Genomic DNA, 20,210 nt, shown 5'->3' on the forward strand with positions numbered 1-20,210 from the left:
TACCCACAAAGGGAAGCCCATCAGACTAACAGCAGATCTCTCGGCAGAAACTCTACAAGCCAGAAGAGAGCGCGGGCCAATATTCAACATTCTTAAAGAAAAGAATTTTCAACCCAGAATTTCATATCCAGCCAGACTAAATTTCATAAGTGAAGGAGAAATAAAATCCTTTACAGATAAGCAAATGCTTAGAGATTTGTCACCACGAGGCCTGCCTTACAGGAGACCCTGAAGGAAACACTAAACATGGAAAGGAACAACCAGTACCAGCCATTGCAAAAACATGCCAAAATGTAAAGACCATTGAGGCTAGGAAGAAACTGCATCAACTAACGAGCAAAATAACCAGTTAATATCATAATGACAGGATCAAGTTCACACATAACAATATTAACCTTAAATGTAAATGGACTAAATGGTCCAATTAAAAGACACAGACTGGCAAACTGGATAAAGACTCAAGACCCATCAGTGTGCTGTATTCAGGAGACCCATCTCATATGCAGAGACACACATAGGCTCAAAATAAAGGGATGGAGGAAGATCTACCAAGCAAATGGAGAACAAAAAAAAGCAGGGGTTGCAATCTTAGTCTCTGATAAAACAGACTTTAAACCATCAAAGATCAAAAGAGACAAAGAAGGCCATTACATAATGGTAAAGGGATCAATTCAACAGGAAGAGCTAACTATCCTAAATATATATGCACCCAATACAGGAGCACCCAGATTCATAAAGCATGCCCTTAGAGACTTACAAAGCGACTTAGACTCCCATACAATAATAATGGGAGACTTCAACACCCCACTGTCAACATTAGACAGATCAACAAGACAGAAAGTTAACAAGGATATCCAGGAATTGAACTCAGCTCTGTACCAAGCGGACCTAATAGACATCTACAGAACTCTCCACCCCAAATCAACAGAATATACATTCTTCTCAGCACTACATCACACTTATTCCAAAATTGACCACATAATTGGAAGTAAAGCACTCCTCAGCAAATGGAAAAGAATGGAAATTATAACAAACTGTCTCTCTGACCACAGTGCAATCAAACTAGAACTCAGGACTAAGAAACTCAATCAAAACCACTCCACTACATGGAAACTGAACAACCTGCTCCTGAATGACTACTGAGTACATAACGAAATGAAGGCAGAAATAAAGATGCTCTTTGAAACCAATGAGAACAAAGATACCACATACCAGAATCTCTGGGACACATTTAAAGCAGTGTGTAGAGGGAAATTTATAGCACTAAATGCCCACAAGAGAAAGCTGGAAAGATCTAAAATTGACACTCTAACATCACAATAGAAAGAACTAGAGAAGCAAGAGCAAACACATTCAAAAGCTAGCAGAAGGCAAGAAATGACTAAGATCAGAGCAGAACTGAAGGAGATAGAGACACAAAAAACCCTCCAAAAAATCAATGAATCCAGGAGTTGATTTTTTGAAAAGATCAACAAAATTGATAGACCACTAGCAAGACTAATAAAGAAGAAAAGAGAGAAGAATCAAATAGATGCAATAAAAAATGATAAAGGGGATATCACCACCGACCCCACAGAAATACAAACTACCATCAGAGAATACTATAAACACCTCTATGCAAATCAACTAGAAAATCTAGAAGAAATGGATAATTTCCTGGACACTTACACTCTCCCAGGACTAAACCAGGAAGAAGTTGAATCCCTGAATAGACCAATAGCAGGCTCTGAAATTGAGGCAATAATTAATAGCCCACCAACCAAAAAAAGTCCAGGACAAGATGGATTCACAGCTGAATTCTGCCAGAGGTACAAGGAGGAGCTGGTACCATCACTTCTGAAACTATTCCAATCAACAGAAAAAGAGGGAATCCTCCCTAACTCATTTTATGAGGCCAACATCATCCTGATACCAAAGCCTGGCACAGACACAACAAAAAAAGAGAATTTTAGACCAATATCCCTGATGAACATCGATGCCAAACTCCTCAATAAAATACTGGCAAACCGAATCCAGCAGCACATCAAAAAGCTGATCCACCATGATCAAGTGGGCTTTATCCCTGGGATGCAAGGCTGGTTCAATATATGCAAATCAATAAACGTAATTCAGCATATAAACAGAACCAAAGACAAGAGCCACATGATTATCTCAATAGATGCAGAAAAGGCTTTTGACAAAATTCAACAGCCCTTCATGCTAAAAACAATCAATAAATTCGGTATTGATGGAACGTATCTTAAAATAATAAGAGGTATTTATGACAAACCCACAGCCAATATCATACTGAATGGGCAAAAACTGGAAGCATTCCCTTTGAAAACTGGCACAAGACAGGGATGCCCTCTCTCACCACTCCTATTCAACATAGTGTTGGAAGTTCTGGCCAGGGCAATCAGGCAAGAGAAAGAAATAAAGCGTATTCAGTTAGGAAAAGAAGAAGTCAAATTGTCCCTGTTTGCAGATGACATGATTGTATATTTATAAAACCTCATCATCTCAGCTCAAAAACTCCTTAAGCTGATAAGCAACTTCAGCAAAGTCTCAGGATACAAAATTAATGTGCCGAAATCACAAGCATTCTTATATACCAGTAACAGACAAACAGAAAACCAAATCATGAGTGAAGTCCCATTCACAATTGCTTCAAAGAGAATAGAATACCTAGGAATCCAACTGACAAGGGATGTAGAGGACCTCTTCAAGGAGAACTACAAACCACTGCTCAGTGAAATAAAAGAGGACACAAACAAATGGAAGAACATACCATGTTCATGGATAGGAAGAATCAATATCGTGAAAATGGCCATACTGCCCAAGGTAATTTATAGATTCAATGCCATCCCCATTAAGCTACCAATGACTTTCTTCACAGAATTGGAAAAAACTGCTTTAAAGTTCATATGGAACCAAAAAAGAGCCTGCATTGCCAAGACAATCCTAAGTTAAAAGAACAAAGCTGGAGGCATTATGCTACCGGACTTCAAACTATACTACAAGGCTACAGTAACCAAAACAGCATGGTACTGGTACCAAAACAGAGACATAGACCAATGGAACAGAACAGAGTCCTCAGAAATAATACCACACATCTACAGCCATCTGATCTTTGACAAACCTGAGAAAAACAAGAAATGGGGAAAGGATTCCCTATTTAATAAATGGTGCTGGGAAAATTGGCTAGCCATAAGTAGAAAGCTGAAACTGGATCCTCTCCTTACTCCTTATATGAAAATTAATTCAAGATGGATTAGAGACTTAAATGTTAGACCTATTACCATAAAAACCCTAGAAGAAAACCTAGGCAATACCATTCAGGACATAGGCATGGGCAAGGACTTCATGTCTAAAACACCAAAAGCAATAGCAACAAAAGCCAAAATTGACAAATGGGATCTAACTAAACTAAAGAGCTTCTGCACAGCAAAAGAAACTACCATCAGAGTGAACAGGCAACCTACAGAATGGGAGAACATTTTTGCAATCTACTCATCTGACAAAGGGCTAATATCCAGAACCTACAAAGAACTCAAACAAATTTACAAGAAAAAAACAAACAACCCCATCAAAAAGTGGGCAAAGGATATGAACAGACATTTCTCAAAAGAAGACATGCATACAGCCAACAGATACATGGAAAAATGCTCATCATCACTGGCCATCAGAGAAATGCAAATCAAAACCACAATAAGATACCATCTCACACCAGTTAGAATGGCAATCATTAAGAAGTCAGGAAACAACAGGTGCTGGAGAGGATGTGGAGAAACAGGAACACTTTTACACTGTTGGTGGGACTGTAAACCAGTTCAACCATTATGGAAAACAGTATGGCGATTCCTCAAGGATCTAGAACTAGAGGTACCATATGACCCAGCCATCCCATTACTGGGTATATACCCAAAGGATTATAAATCATGCTGCTATAAAGACACATGCATACGTATGTTCATTGCGGCACTATTCACAATAGCAAAGACTTGGAATCAACCCAAATGTCCATCAGTCACAGACTGGATTAAGAAAATGTGGCACATATACACCATGGAATACTATGCAACCATAAAAACGGATGAGTTTGTGTCCTTTGTAGGGACATGGATGCAGCTGGAAACCATCACCCTCAGCAAACTATCGCAAGAACAGAAAACCAAACACCACATGTTCTCACTCAGAGGTGGAAACTGAACAATGAGATCACTTGATCTTGGGAAGGGGAACATCACACATCAGGGCCTATTATGGGGGGGGGAGGGATTGCATTGGGAGTTATACGTGATGTAAATGACGAGTTCATGGGTGCAGCACACCAACATGGCACAAGTATACATATGTAACAAACCTGCATGTTATGCACATGTACCCTAGAACTTAAAGTATAATTACAAAAAAAAAAAAAAAAAAGAATATGGTGCAACCCCCCCCACACTGAGTACCCACATGTGTGACGATGTGGATCAGAGCCACTCCCATTGGCTCATCACAAATGTGTAACATGAGCAAGAAAGAAATCTTTGTGATATTATACCACTGAGTTTAATGGTTAATGAAATTTAAAGAAGGAAGTGGCAAGATGTGAGGCTGGGGCAATTACTTTCGGCAAGGGTTGGATCCAGATGGGCCTTGTGTGCCCTATCAAGGGATTGAATTTTATTCTGTAGACAACAGAAGATGATTGAAAGCTTTTGCCTGGGGCTTAGCATGTCAGATCTGCATTTTAATCAAGCCATTCTGGTAGGAGTGAGGAGAATGACTTGGACAGTGCCAAGATGCTGGGAGATCACTAAGGAGCCTATTACCTCCCTCAACGAAGAAAACATGATGGGCTGAATTCAGGAAGTGGTAGAAAGGATGGAAAAATATGGCATATTGGGAGAACTTAGCAATCAATTGAATGTGGCTAGTGAGAGAGAGGGATTAAATAGGGATATTCCCAGATTTCTGGATAACTAGGTAGGGAATGGTACCATAAATTAAGAGAGGACACAGACTGATGATTTTGTGGGTCAATTATGAGCAAAGTTGAGACAACTTAAGTTGGAGATATTGGTGGTCCACCAAAGTGGAGATGTCCATCAGGTAGCTGGCTCTACAGTTTGACTGGCTCACTGGGTAGGCTGGGCTAGGGAGCCATATTTGGGAGGAAATAGGTGGTATCTGAAACTTTGAGAGCAGGTAAGACTACCCTGGGAGATGCGTGGAGTGAGCAGAGCAGCACAGCAAGAAGGAATGAACATCAAAGGAGACACAGAAGGAATGGCCACAATATCCAAGAAGAATCAGAAAGAGTGGCATGAAGGCAAGGAGAAAGCAGAGCCCCCAGGGGAGAAAATGACTGACAGTGTAAAGTAATGCAGAAATGTCCAGAAGGTGAGACCTGAAAAACGCCTTCTGGCGTTGGTAATTGGAAATGGTACTCTTTGGAATGGGGTAGGGGTGGGGATGGTTATTTGATGATTACCTTTTTTTTTGAGACAGAGTCTCGTTCTGTCGCCCAGGCTGGAGTGTAGTGGCGTGATCTCGGCTCACTGCAAGCTCCGCCTCCCGGGTTTGCCCCATTCTCCTGCCTCAGCCTCCTGAGTAGCTGGGACTACAGGCACCTATCAGCATGTCTGCCTGATTTTTTTTTTTTTTTTTTTTTTTTGTATTTTCAGTAGAGACGGGGTTTCACTGTGTTAGCCAGGAAGGTCTCGATCTTCTGACCTCGTGATCTGCCCGCCTCAGTCTCCCAAAGTGCTGGGATTACAGGCATGAGTCAGCGTGCCCGGCCCTTTGATGATTATCTTAATGTGAATAATTTCAGGGGGAGGCTGGAGGGTTGAAGAGTGGGAGTGAAGTAGGTAAGGAATGAAAGGGGAGAGAAGACTTGAAGGTAGCCAGTGTAGACCACTTTTCAAGAAGCTTGGGTGAGAAATTCCTAGGGATGCTAGAGATCTACCTCCTCCATGAAGCCACCTCATTTTGTTCAAAGAAACTTTGCCCTCTCCCTCCCCAAATGACCCAAACTGTTGAGATCCACCATATGTGAATTTGAACTGTTGAAGTTTAGCCATATGTGAAATGGTGATTTTGCCATTTCATCGGACTGTCATTGCTAGTTTTCTGTGTGAATCCTGCCTCTCTGGTGAGTCTATGGATGTCACTCATCAGCCACTGGATAAAGAGAAACTAGGATGAAAGGAAGTACAGACTGGGCTGGCGTGGTGGCTCACCTGAGGGCAGGAGTTCAAGACCAGCCTGACCAATATGGTCTCTACTAAACCCCGTCTCTACTAAAAATACAAAAATTAGCTGGGCATGGTGGCACGTGCCTGTAGTCCTAGCTACTTGGGAGGCTGAGACAGGAGTATCACTTGAACCCGGGAGGCAGAGGTTGAAGTGAGCCGAGATCATGCCATTGCACTCCAGCCTGGGTGACAGAGCAAGACTCCATCTCAAAAACAAACAAACAAACAAACAAAGAAAAAAAAAAAAAAAACAAAAAGAGAAAGAAAGAAAAGAAAAAAAAATAACAGACTAAGGGATAGAACCAAAGACTTAACTCAGTCTTGGGAACCTGGGAAGTGGCTGCAATAGCAGGAGAGAGGTAAACCAACGTGAAATGCCGCGTAGGTTAAGCTGAGAGTGAGTGAGTGGAACAAACATTCGTGGCCAAACATGAAAACAGAGACCAGGAGGGGGTCTTGAACATTCAGAATGAACCAACGTCATTCCAGAAGACAGGTCTTGCCAGAACGAGGGGCTCTGGAAGGCCCGGAACAACTCCTTCCATCTCTCTTAGCGGCACCATCAGGCATCTGGCAGCTCCTCAAGAGAGGTCGAGGACAGCATCTTGTTGTCTGGTGCCCTTCGCAGTCCTGGCACAGGCCTCCTCACAGACGAGGCACTTAGTACAAACCTGTTGCATGCAGTCAGACCCGTGGGGGGCAGGCCAGCTGCCCGACCTCAGCTTCCCATGCACAGAACTTTGCCAAGTCACAAGCTTTAGCAGAGCCGCTGTGCCCACTGTGACAACACCGGCTCACTTCCTGCTCCTCCCAGCTGTGGCTTTTGTTCTCTTTTTGAGAGCAAGTTCTCACTAGTGGAAGCAAGGAAGTCACACTGATACTCCATAGAGAGTGCTGGAGCCTTGGCCTTCACCCCTCCGGACACATTTGTGCCAGCAGCATGCTAAGGCACTGATCTTTTCCTACTGCTCTGCTGCAGAGCTTGTATCCAAGATATACGGGAGATGAGATTTTAAAGGGCTGGTTATTTATGGCCTGGCTCCTGATGGATACAGCAGATGCAATTTCATGGGCTCCATCAAAAAAGGACAGTTACTGTGACTTAAAGAGTTGCGATGTGTCAAGAAAGGAGAGAGAAGCAAGGGCGTCACAAGCCCACAGGAAGGCAGGAGGTCTGAGGCTCGGTTAGAATGGGCCTTATTTGCTTACCAGCTCAGCCAACATGGGTTCAGCATCCTTAGTCATGCACCATCTGAGCTGTTTTCTGAGTGTCTCCGCTAGCTTGAGACCTTGACTCTGCCTTGCTCCTGACATCCAAAGAGGAAATCTCGGAGGACAGGTACCAGATCTATGCTGCTTCCACGGACGAAGTTCAGGAGCAAATAGGACACAGAAATGATAAGTCTTTACATATGCAGTTCCCTCTGCCTGGAAGGCTGCTGCCTGAGTTCTTCCCTGTGACTCCTCAAAAGTCAGGTCTCAGCTTAAATCCTACCCTCCTCAGAGAGGTCAGATTCAGAAGAGGGTCCCTACTGCTGTTATTCTCCATCCTGTTCATTTCCTTTATGACATGTGTCATACGTTTTACATTTATGTTTGAATATTTTACTAACTTCAGTCTCCCCCAAATAGACCGTAAGTTCCACAAAGGCAGAGGCCTTGTCTTCTCCACCATTGCATTCCCAGTGCCAAGCTCAATGTCAAGCAGGAGAAGGGCCTGAGTAGCTTGTTTGAATGACTGAATGATGGTAGAGAGATGCTGGTAATGAAGATGAAACGGTGAGAAGACAGTGACCACAATGAAGGAGATTTTCCCTATGAAAGATGATGCTGGTGCTCACTGTGAAGATGACTGCTCATGGTCTGCCAGGGTACTGAACACCAAGTTTTCAGGTGTAGCTGTTGATTTCATCTGACCACCCTCACCAGTCTTATCCCAATGACTGTGAATTACTTACCAAGGGCAGCTGTGTCCCTGCACGTCCAGCCTCATCTTCTTCCTTCTCGCAGCCTTGACTCCCCTATTAGTGCTCATTTTGTGCTGGAGAGACCAATGGGCATCACCATTCCCCACTCCACCCCAGCCCACTTCTGCTCCTGCGTTCCTCTGTTCAGTACATGGCCCCACCACAGTCATTCAGCCAGAAACTTGGTAATCATCAGCCCCTCCTCCTCTCTACCCCTTCACAGCTGCCTCAGTTCAAGGCTGGATTCTTTTGCCTGCGGAGTTACACAAAAAGTTTTACAGCTGATTTCTGGGCCTTCTTGTTTAACTCACTTAAAATTCAGAATGATTATTTTATTTCCCTGCTTAAAGTCTCTTAATAGCTTTCCATAGCTTATGGAATCCTCTCTGGCTTATGAACAAGGGGCAGGGTTCTTGCTCCTGGTCCATGCTCCTCCTGTGTTCATTTCGGGTCTCGTGTTCTGCTCTTCCTCCCTTGCTCCTACACCTGACTTGCAGTGCCCCAAACACACCAGGGCTCTTTTTGGCTCCATGCCAATGGCAAAATCTTACCCCTCAGTTCAAATCAAAAATCATCCTGTGGGACTAATTTTTCTGAGCCCTTCCAGAATCACCACCCTCTTACAGGAAGGCTGATGACTTGTTTGAAGGACAGTCTTAGTTTTGGTTTTGCCAGGGCTGCCACTCCCAGCCTGAGTTTTTGGGAAGGGCAGACAGTCACATGATCTGAGATCAATGAAGACATCCCTTGGCTACACTGGTGTTGAGGGGTGGGTACATGACTCAGGCTGGTCCACCAAGGTTTATCTGAGGGCTTTTGTAGGACCCATTAGGAAAGATATGCTCCCTTTCTGCTGGGATTGCCAAGACAGGTAGGTTATAGGGAGCTGAGGGTGGTCACCTTTGCCATCTCTTGGGAAAGCCTGCCTGCGAATGAAACTAACACACAAGAGAGCAAAGCCTTGGGAGGGGGAGAAACATGATTTGCATGCCTCGGTCCAGCGCCGCCTGAAGTCAAGTTCTGGACTTTTCAGTTACAGAGGCCAGCACATTCCCTTTGTAGCTTGAGTTAGCTGGAGGTGAGTTTCTATTTCTTAAACCCAAAGAATCCTGGCCATTACATTTGTCCTTATTTCCTAGGGGAACTTCTTTATACCTCTTAGAAAAGCACCTAACACATGATATTGCAAAGCATTTAATTATATTCTGCCTCTTTGCCCCAACTGTGAGCTTCAGGGTCCAGCATGATGCTTGGCTATTACATAAACATTTGTGGAAGGAATAAATAACTCCTTAGGAACCCAGACTGTGGCTTTGTCCCTCTGGCACCTAGGAGAGCCTCGTTCATAGAAGAGTCTCAATAAATGATTACAGAAAATAAATAGGGGAAAAGTAACAAAGAACGTGAATGAGCTAAACCAATGGTTTGATAAAGTATATGTGAATAAATAAATAAGTGGATAGTTATTATTAACAAATCTCCATTGGCGTGTAATTCTCATTCTAACTATATCTGGATTTAAAGGCTCTTAAATGAAATATCTAGTTAAAAGTCGCTGAGATCAAATGGTTCTAGTTGGCTCAACTTCCATGTGTAAAATGCCTAATAACTAAAGCAAGATCGTTCAAGAGGAGAAAGAGTGTTGCTAGCAAAATTTTCAAAGTGAACGTCTGCAGAATAGACAAGAGTTTTTGTATTGCCACGTACAAAAACAAAAGCAAACGAATGAAGGGAATGAAGTGAAGCAAATCCATCAAAGCTCTAAGGACATGAAAAGGAGGGATGAAATTAAAGAAATTTAATGATGAAACTCAAAAGGGTTAGTTGCTGGACCTACAGAGTAGGTTGAGCCTGGTTTCCAGGGAAATTCTCTTTCCAAAAACAGCCAAAGTCTACCCAGTGGCCACAGGGCCAGGATCTGGGAAGTCCAGACAGATAGAGCAGGCATTCTATTCCTCTGCAGGTGGAGGGAGATGCCTAGGCTCAAAGGTAGATGCCAGAGCCCTGGGGTGGGTGCATGGTGGAGAACATCTTCCTTAGAGAATTTTTGGGACTATTTCTTCTTGGACTGCCTCCCAGGGATCAAGGAACTCCCACACTTTGGCCAGGAGGACTAGGCAGAAGCCCTAGAAGAATGCCCTTCCCAATACCTCATCTCCTATATTAAAATGGTATGCATCCTTCTTGACCTGTCTCAAGTGCAGCCTCTGCCTTGAGGCCTTGGTCTCCTGCCCCAGGACAGTGCTCTCCTCTCTTTTCCTACTTTGAATGTTTGGTGGAGTTTGTTGGCACAAAAGTCTGTGGGGACTGGGCCTGGGAGTGCGGGGACATAGAGAACAGGCAGGCAGAGCCCATTCAGGGTGATCAGAGTGAAACAGATATAAAGGAAAATCAATGTACAGTGGCCAGGGCGAGGAAGAGAGGCTGGGAACCACTGGCCGAAACTGACCCACAGAGTCACAGCCAAGGAAATTGGAGGGGCAGAGGTTTGTTCCAGGATCTACACAGAAATCCCACGGGTGGGAAGGAGCTTTGGATGTCCCCCAAACCATACACACCCCACAAACATTCCTGAGGCTGGCACTTCCACTGGCCCCCAAGACAAGGGTGGCTTCAATTCTGAGTGCAGGTCAGATTCTGCCTGCCTACCTCCCCTGTTGTAGGAAGAAATTGCCCCTTGGGGAGGGGCAGAGGAAAGAAGGAAAGAAGAAGGCCCCCCAGTAGAACCCTCCAATCACATGGTCCAGAGAGATCGGGGGGGGGGCCAGGAAGAGATACCCCTCCTGTCTCTGGTAGTTGTCTCCTGAATGCCTTCTCCATACTTACGGTCCCCATCCCCCTACTCTGTGAGCATCCCAGTGCAGGGGCTGTGCCTGACTCACTGTGGAGTGCCTCTGCTTTCCTAGTCCTGCACAGAGCGATTAGTGGTAGCTGCATTGGTAGAATCCCCTCCCCTCCCCTCCCTCCTCCCCTCCCTCCTCCCCTCCCCTCCCCTCTCCTCTCATCCCCTCTCCTCTCCTCTCCTTTCCTTCTTTCTTTCTTGACAGAGTCTTACTCTGTCTCCTGGGGTGGAGTACAGTGGCACAATCTCAGCTCACTGCAGCCTCTACCTCCAGGGCTCAGGTGATTCTCCCACCTCAGCCTCCCGAGTAGCAGCTACTACAGATGTGTGCCACCACATCCACCTAATTTTTGTATTTTTTGTAGAGACGGGTTTCTGCATGTTGCCCAGGCTCATCTTGAACTCCTAGACTCAAGTGATCCACCCACCTCAGCCTCCCAAAGTGTTGGGATTACAGCATCTGGCCCTCTTCTGCTTTTCTAACAAAGCAGCTAACTGGCCAGTCTGGGGCTAGATCTAGGCACAGAAGTGATGCTACCCATAACATGCTTGCCAAGTGCAGCTCTGGGAAGATAGTTCCAATGAAATCACTGTCCCCTCTTCTGACTTTTGCAAGGACATCCTCCAGTCTCACCCAGAGATTCTCCTCACATTAACCTTCTTTGAGTTTCCAGGCAATTCCCCTGGAAGCTAGATAGAGCCAGGCCAGCCAGGCTGTGCCTTTCTGCTGGTGAGATGCCACTGGGCTGGAAAGCTCATATGTTGACTTCAGTGGGACCACCAAAAATGAGGTCAACAAGGCTATGAATTGCTGCGGTTGCCTCATCTTACTTTTTTCTTCTCAAAGCCTCATCCCAGGAGTATTGTACCTATGGTGAGCCAGGCAGCAGTTGCCACATTTTGCACTCTCAAGATGCTTTGTAGGTTGGTATACTGAGACCCATTTTTCAGATGCAGAAACAGACTCAGAAAAGCTGGTAAATATCCTAAGATGACACAACTACTGAGAGGTAGCTGGTTTTGAGACCAAGTCTATCTGCCGACTTCCAAGCCTGCCCCCTTCCCAGTTCGATGCCATGGTGCAGTCTCGATATCTAATTCCAGAGAAACTGCACAAACTTCCTCTCCCATATTCTAGGAGAGGATGTCTGGCTTTCCCTCCTTTCTTTTAGTCTGGGGAGGGTTCTGGAGAGACTCAGATGGAGAGCGTTGGGTATGAGGCAGAGGAAGGAGGAGACAGATTTTGGATCTAGTGGCTTCTCAGGGGTCTTCACTTTGCTGATTTTCTCCACCAACGGAGAAGCCAGTTCTGTGATGGGCTGGTGACAACTTGTACTCAGTATAACGTGATCCTGAGACCCTCCAGGGACCTACATCCCCATATTGTTAAAAGGGTCTTCTGTATTGCCAGTCCCAGTCCTTCAAAAAAGTCCTGGGGCCTCAGGAGGAAGCTTAGCAAAGGTGAGAGTGTTTCCTTTAGAACGTGATGGAAAGGAATGGAGCTCCATCATGGTCAGAGCCAAGTGACTGTGTCAGAGCAGAGCAGAGAAGGAAGACCCACCACCTCCACCCTCCAGCAGGGTCAGTGAGAGAAAATCTGGCTCCTATATTGAACTGGAAATGGAACTGTGTGTAAGGAGGGGCAGGTGTGTACATGTGCTTAAGGTGGTCTGAGGGCAGGGGATGACTTGGTGATGTGAATTTGGCAGTGACTTGGAAAGGTATGTGTCAGAGATGATTTGGCAGTGTGTGTGTGTTGTGTGTGTTGGGGTGAGGGTTGCAAACATGTATGTGTAGTCAGGGTATAATACCCATTCTTCTTTGTGGGTTGTAATCCTCAGTCAGTCCAAGCCCAGCTTTTGCTCATGGTCACACATACAAAAATGCAATTAACTTTTAGGGGGAGTTAAGTCTAAAATACTAGCGAATCTCTCAACATGTCAGAGCTACAGGGTCCAGTGCTCACCATAGTAACAGCTTTTTCCTGTTCAAAACACGTATTGTTGGATCCCCAAAGGCTGGTCCAGGACCAGCAAAACAGGGAGAATTGGTCCACTGATTGCTGCATATATACTGTTGGACACTCCGGTGATGGGCACACACTGTTATTTATGTGTGCTCCCCCCACCTTATCTTTCATGATGTCAGCACAACACTTCCAATTGATTACTTCCTGCCACAGTTTTGGCTTTGAATTGTCCTTTGTTTTATGAATAATATTCTGAGGAGTTGGCAGGTTTACTTCTAGCATCCTTACTTGGCAAAATAAAAAATGACCAATCCCATGTTTCGCCAATTGTTTGGAAATTCTACTAGTCCAGAAGCCCTAATTTAAACTCTCCTGTTGCTATCCCATTTAGGGGGAGGAGAAGAGTGGGAAATTGAGTCAGGGAGATTGCATGCCACTCGCCCTTCTGAATCAGTGGGAACCTGTTATCTGGTAACGGAGGTAGTGGATGTTTTTTCTCTCAAAGGAATTCCTATCTTCTTGATAGGTGAAGGGGGTGCCCAGTTGTCCAAATCCATCTTTGCTAACAGGATTTGTTGTTTTTATATGCCTTGGCACAGAATGCAAGAGAACAGCCTGAAATCTTAATGTATGCTTACAAAAGCAGTATACTCATAAACCAGCAGCATCAAACTTTTACAGGAATCCAGGGATCCATAAAGGAGAGGGGCAAGGGAGAGAGCTGATTCTTCCCACACATACGTCCTGAGCCTCCAAGTTTGTTTATCCATAATTGCTATGCAAGTATAAATTAGAACAACAAATGCATCCTGCCTGGCAGTGGTGACACTAACCCTATAAATAATTATAATTTAATCTTATAGCAAAGAGTTCTGAATGACTCCCCTAACAATTTCCTCTGCTTAATTCCTTCCCCACTGAGTGACTTAATAGGAAAAGGAACTCTTTCAGATTTGTTTCACTCCAAAAGTTTGGACAATGTGTAGACTCACACCTGGAGGGCAGAAGCTATAGGAGACCATTTGGCCCGCGGATGAACAAGTGAGTCGAAAAGGCCTTGGGACTGGAAGAGAGGGAACTGGCAAGGATATTCATCTTGGCACCTGTTTATAGAAGTGAAAACCTGGGAACCACCTAACAAGAGGTTTGATGAGTAAACTATGCTACAGACTTACAAGGGAATGCTACATAGCCCGGAAAACCCATGACAGATATCACATGTTAATAGCATAATAGTATGCTGTCATGGCTTGGAAGACAGGCTTTAGTATCAAACTAACCTGGGATTGAATCCCAGCTCTGCTCCTTACTCACCAGTGTGATCTCAAGCAGGTAGTATAAACTCTCTGGGCCTCATTTTCCTCTTCTGTAAAAGGAGGAAAACTATGCTACCTATTCATAGAATTTTTATAAAGATGAAATGAAATTACAGCTCTAAAGAACTTATAACCTGTCTGGCACATATTGGCAATAAAGGGTTAACAAATGATATTACTATCAGACCTGGTATATTTTGGAGGCATCTGTGATGGTACAGGAAAAAATTTCATGACACAATGATTAGCTAAAAATATATAACTACAGATATTTTTCGATCCTAATTTGGTAATATTAAAATACATATAAATAGCCAGCTAGCTTGACCTAGGCCAAGAAAAAAGGTCAAAGAGGAGTACGTCAAAATTTTAATAATTTTAATTTTTCCATACCTTTGTCGATTTTCCATGTTTTCTACAAGGAGCATATGCATTACATTTACAATCAGTAAACAGGTATTTTACAAAAAGAGGCAGAGGTCCAAGGGTCTTCACACTGGGCAGGTCATCAGGATTCCAGTTGAGTGAAGACTCACCTAAACCTTCAACCCAACTCCTAGCATAAAATCACCAGCTTTTACTCTTGGACTAGTTTATAGGCTGTCACCCCCCACAGAGCAGGTTGTCCTCATTCACCTGTGCTTCTCTCAGCCCTCTGACCAGGGTAGGAAATGACCTGGCCAGTTTCCTGTGATAAGCTAGCAGTGACACCAGGGTCTTTTGACTCCCATGTCGGCTCACCTTCCACTGCACCAGGAAACTTGAGTTTTCTGGTTACACTAGTTCCCAAATCTGAGCCTATATTTGGGAAGAATCCATTCCCCCTTTATCCCTCTTAAATATTTAACAGTCACACTTGGCTCCTACCATGGTTTGTCTGATTTTCTTACCTAATAGACAATGAGCTCCTTAAAAAACCACGTCTCACTCAACTGGTGTTCCTACCACCATGAAACCCGGCACAGGGAAGGTGTGCAATAAATGTGCCTCATTCCCCTCCTTTCCTCCTCTCCCTCCTGTCTTCCTCCTCCCTGCTCCCACTGACTGCCACATCTCTGTCTTCTCTGACTCTTGCAGACACCCACTTTCTGCTCTGCTCAGAATCCTCAGTGACACCTCCTCCCACTCCTATCCCCTCCCTCCATCCACTCCTGGAGTGTGGCCCACCAGACCCGGCCTGGCCCAGCCCCGCACCCAGGGCCTCCACCAGAACTGCTATTCCCACCAAGGCGCCCCCTGGGAGCCAACGCTGCGACGCCCACCTGGCGCCAGGAAGTGGAATCCCCACCTTCAGCTGACACCATGCAGCAACTAAGGCTCCAATGATGCCCCATCCTTGCCTGAAGTACACCTGGACACATCCTCCTATTGGCTCCTGATGTGCTAACAAAAGTCCTCCTGATAACACAGCCACAATGAGAATACAAGAGAGTGTTCCAAATGCCACAATACCACTTGTGATGCTTGTCACCCAAACAGGAAGCCAGATACTTCCTTAAGCCATGCTCAGTTTGAGCACATCCTGCGAGCCCAAGTCTGGGAGACAAGACACGATGGCTGTAAATCTTCAATAACTCACATCCTCCCTAACCCATCAACAACCAAGACTCTCCACGGAGCACACTACAGAAGAGCCTGCACTTTTTAGCCCTTCAGACACTGAGACATAATGCCTTTCTGATGTCTCAGGACCCTTGGAGTGGGAAGAATTAAGACTAAAAATGTTCTTGTGTCAGCAATGGTCACTTATGGTTCTAGTCCCTTTTTGGATGCTATGCATATGTCTTCCAGAAATGGAACAATATTTCAAATCATTTTACTAGACCCTGTCCACATCCTGAGACCAGAACATTTTTAGTGTTAATGCAAGTTATTCAACCAAGACCCATCATAAAATTCTTCAGCAAGAACATGTTTCAAATCAGATATTGAAATCACTATAAAAATTATCCCAGCTCTAAAAATATGTAGTGCTTTTTCATTAGGATGAGATGAAAGGACTGTAACAGTAGGTATACGGAAGAGGCTAAGAGGCCTCTGGCTGTGGGTCCAGGCACTTGAGGAGACTGTAAGCATCCTAGTAATTCACAGTTGCAGAGAATAGGGTAGGAAATGAAGGGGATGTTGTGCTTACCAGAGGGAGGAGCCTTCCGTCCCAGTGACTTCCAGAAAGTCGTAACCATCCTCCAGCTGGAAGTCAATAAAGACCAGGGCGATGGTGTCTCCCAGCTCAGCCAGGATGGTCCATGTGCAGTCGGCATTGTTATGGTACTCCGAGGGGAAGTGGGGGCTGGTGATGATGCCACTCTGGCCCCGCAGGGTCCCACCACAGGCATCATCAGCTGTGGGCACAGAGACAAGAGGCTCACATGAGTAGTCTGGTTTTCAAGCCCCTAGCACTCACCATGGGCTTTACCTGCAATACATCCTTCTGTCTCCCAAGAGTACAATTCACAGTTTGTGGATATAGATAAAGCAGCAAAAAATGACTTTGTTTGGATGAGTCCACCTGAGAAGCCTTAACAGAGGAAGTGTCATTAGAGCTGGGTTTTGATGAATGAGTAGGAGTTCACTAGGTAGAGAAGAAAGGGAAGGACATTTCAGGGAAGAAGGAACTAAATGGTCATAAGCAGAGAAATATGAATGTGCAAGGCATGTCTAAGATAAACAGCTCTAGATGGCTCACCACAGGGTAAAAAAGAGGAATAATATAAGATAGTAATGGCATGTAGGAGAAGTCACAAGGCAGAGAGCACCGAGCCAAAAAGATTTGGAGACAGGGGAGTGCATTGGAAAGGAAATGGATTTTAGGGTAAGAAAGGTCTAGATTTGAATTTAGGCTCCACAATTTCCCAGCCACCTGCATAACTTTGGGAAATTTATTTTTTTAAGCCTCAGTTTGCTTCTCTGTTATGATAACTGAATTAGATAGTTAATGTGACAGTAACTAGTATTAGCCAGTGACTGACATATGGTAGATGCTAATGCAAGGTTCTCCTTTTTCCTTCCATTTCATCTTAAGGATCAAAGGCAGTGAAGAAATATGATTAAACTTGCATTTTAGAAAGAACACTGGCTAGGGTATAAAGGAGGTCTGAGTCAGGGAAGCACATCAGATGCTCTTGGTATCACCAAAATCACCAAAGTCCAGGTGAGGCTGGATGAGATCAAGCTAAGGTCATGTGGAGGGTGGGAAAGGATTTATTTGAGAGATATTCAGGAAGGAGAATCTCCAGGAATCAGCAACTAGGAGGTATAAAATCCCATGTTGCTGGTATAAACATCTGGATGGATGAAAGGTGCTATTTCTTGAGGCAGAAAACCCAGGAAGGGAGCTCCTTGTGGTATGGAGGGCAACCAGGAGTTCAGTTTTGGACACGTAGAAGTGGGTATGTCTGTGAGGCCTCCAATGGTGAGCTCAGATTAACAGATCTATAGGAGCCATCTGGGCTAGAGATAAAAGTGATCTTGTTTAGCAGTTCTGAACTGTTCTTATTAATGTTCTTTACAAGGTCAAGACAATCATGAGCCAACTCATAGCATTTCTCACTGCTAACTTCTAAGTTTGTATGAGTGCAGAAATGTAAGAAATACACCTACTTTCTCAGAGTGGGTGCTTATGAAAGTTTCCCTCCTACACCCATTAACTGAGCACCTACTGTGGGCCAAATACTGGGTAGGGCCAGCACTACAATGTGAAAAGCTTGATTTCCTCTCTGCCCTCAAGTTCTTCTGAGAGAAGTGGGCAGGCAAGCCAGCAATGGCAACACAGAATAGTTATGACGGGGATGCTCAAGGCACAGTGATAGCACATAGGTAGGAAGGGCTTTATGGAAGAGACAGAATTTGTATTAATATTCATTCACTCATTCATTCATTCATTCATTCAACAAATGCTAACTGAGCACCTACTACGTGTCAGCCACTATTCTAGGTGCTGGGGATTCAGTTGTGAATAAAACAAAAATTCCTATTCTCCCAGAGCTTACATTCTGATCAGAAGGATGACGACAACTCCAAGATAAATAATTAACTCTATGATAAATGAAGTGGTAAGTGCAGAGGAAAATGGGGTGTCTGGTGTTGGAAGTGAGGGTATGGACATTTCAGAAAGGGTGGTCAGGAAAGACCCCACTGAGAAGTTGACATTTGAACCAAGACTTGAAGGAATGAGAGAGGGAGTCACGTGGTTATCTGGGGGAAGAGCATTCACAGCAGATGGAACAGCAAATCCAAAGGCCACAGGGTACAGAGGCCTGGCACATTGAAGAGCATCAAGAGACCCAAGGGCTGGGTGCACTGGTTCACGCCTGTAATCCCAGCACTTTGGGAGGCCGAGGCGGGTGGATCAACTGAGGTCAGGAGTTTGAGACCAGCTAGGCCAACATGACGAAACCCTATCTCTACTAAAAATACAAAAAAAAAAAAAAAATTAGCTGGGCATAGTGGTGTGCACCTGTAGTCCCAGCTACTCAGGAGGCTGAGGCAGAAGAATCACTTGAACCCAGGAGATGGATGTTAGAGTGAGCCGAGATTGTGCCATTGCACTCCAGCCTGGGGAATAAGAGAGAAACTCCATCTAAAGAGAGAGAGGAGAGAGAGAGAGAGAGAGACCCAAGGGGCTGGAATGCAGGAAGAAGAAGGAAAGTGGCAGGGGATGAGGTTAGCAGAGGCAGGACTACCGAGCTAAGAGGCAGGGCGACCTGAGAGGCCAGTGTAAGGATGTGGACTTTTACTCAGAATGAGTTGAGAAGCCAGTGGAGGGTTCTGGGCTAAGGATGATATGATGTCATTTGTGTATTAACAGGATCCCTTGGGATGCCATGTAGATAGCAGACCTAAGAGAGCAAAGGAAGAAGCTGGGGGCCTCTTGAAGCTACCACGATAATCCAGTGAGAGGCGATGGTGGCTTAGACCAGGTGGTAACAGCGAGACATAGTCAGAGTCTGGCTTCGTTTCCAACACTGAGCTGGCAGCATACATCAGCTGAGGGCTGCCTGCCTGGTAGACCTCAGGGGAGAGGGTGTTTTAGGCAGAAAAACAGCAAGGACAGTTGAAGTTGGGGATTGTGGCATGTTTAGGGACTTATTAGGCAGGACCATGTGAACTGAAAGGGACATGCAGAGATGACAGAGCTGGGCTGGGCAGGAAGGCAAGAGCTGGACTGTGAAGGTCCTTGAATGCCAAGTAGAGGAGCTGAGGTTCTATTCTCCTCCCCTCTTCCTGCTTTGCTACCCCCAACCCAGCTGCCCAGGCCCCAGGAAGCAGGAAGGGAGAGAAGGTAGGCAAGATTGGCCTTGCTTGGCTTTAAATCCAGTTTAGTGGTGCTGTTGATTTGTTTTATCAAGTTGCACAGTATTTCTGCCTTGAGTATCTCTCTGGCAGGAGGCTATGATGTCTGACATCTGAGGCAGAGTTTGTCTCCTTCTGATGTAAATAAATTCACCGTGAACATTACCAGGGAGATAAGCCACAGGAGCCAGCCAACAAACGGGAGATTTGTCAATGTTGTTCCCAGCAAGCACTGGGCCCACTGGTTCCCGACAGTCCTGTCACTGGCACTTACTACACCAGGTGGAACTGTCTTCAGCCCTGGGCACAACGGCTGAGTCTCGACTGTACTGGGGAAAGGGATCATGGTGAAGGAAGGGCCTTTTACCCCGAACCTTCAAAAAGGTGTAGGAGTATGCTGGAAGGGAAGAAATAGAGGGGTTCCAGGCAGAGCAAACAGGCCCTCGGAGGCAAGAAGGCCTGGAAGGGCACGCTGCTTGGGTGAAGGCCTTGATGGCACTGCCGAGGTGTTTGGACTTTCCTCTGCAGGTGCAGGGGAGTCACAGTAGGTGTGGAGAAGAGGGTTTTCAGCAAGAAGTACAAGTTCAGACCTATTTT

At 45.1% G+C, this 20,210-nt stretch overlaps 1 protein-coding gene across 1 annotated transcript in view; it reads right to left on the minus strand.

Moving 5' to 3' along the window:
• The window catches only part of CSMD2 (CUB and Sushi multiple domains 2), a 654,766-nt gene that overhangs the window by 385,038 nt on the left and 249,518 nt on the right, over nucleotides 1-20,210 (minus strand). Inside the window, exon 5 of the mRNA XM_030943020.1 lies at nucleotides 16,456-16,663. Within this exon, the coding sequence (XP_030798880.1) occupies nucleotides 16,456-16,663 (208 nt within the window). The remainder of the gene's footprint in view (nucleotides 1-16,455; nucleotides 16,664-20,210) is intronic.

This window comes from Rhinopithecus roxellana, chromosome 12, assembly GCF_007565055.1.
Source record: "Rhinopithecus roxellana isolate Shanxi Qingling chromosome 12, ASM756505v1, whole genome shotgun sequence".
Lineage (NCBI taxonomy): Eukaryota > Metazoa > Chordata > Mammalia > Primates > Cercopithecidae > Rhinopithecus > Rhinopithecus roxellana.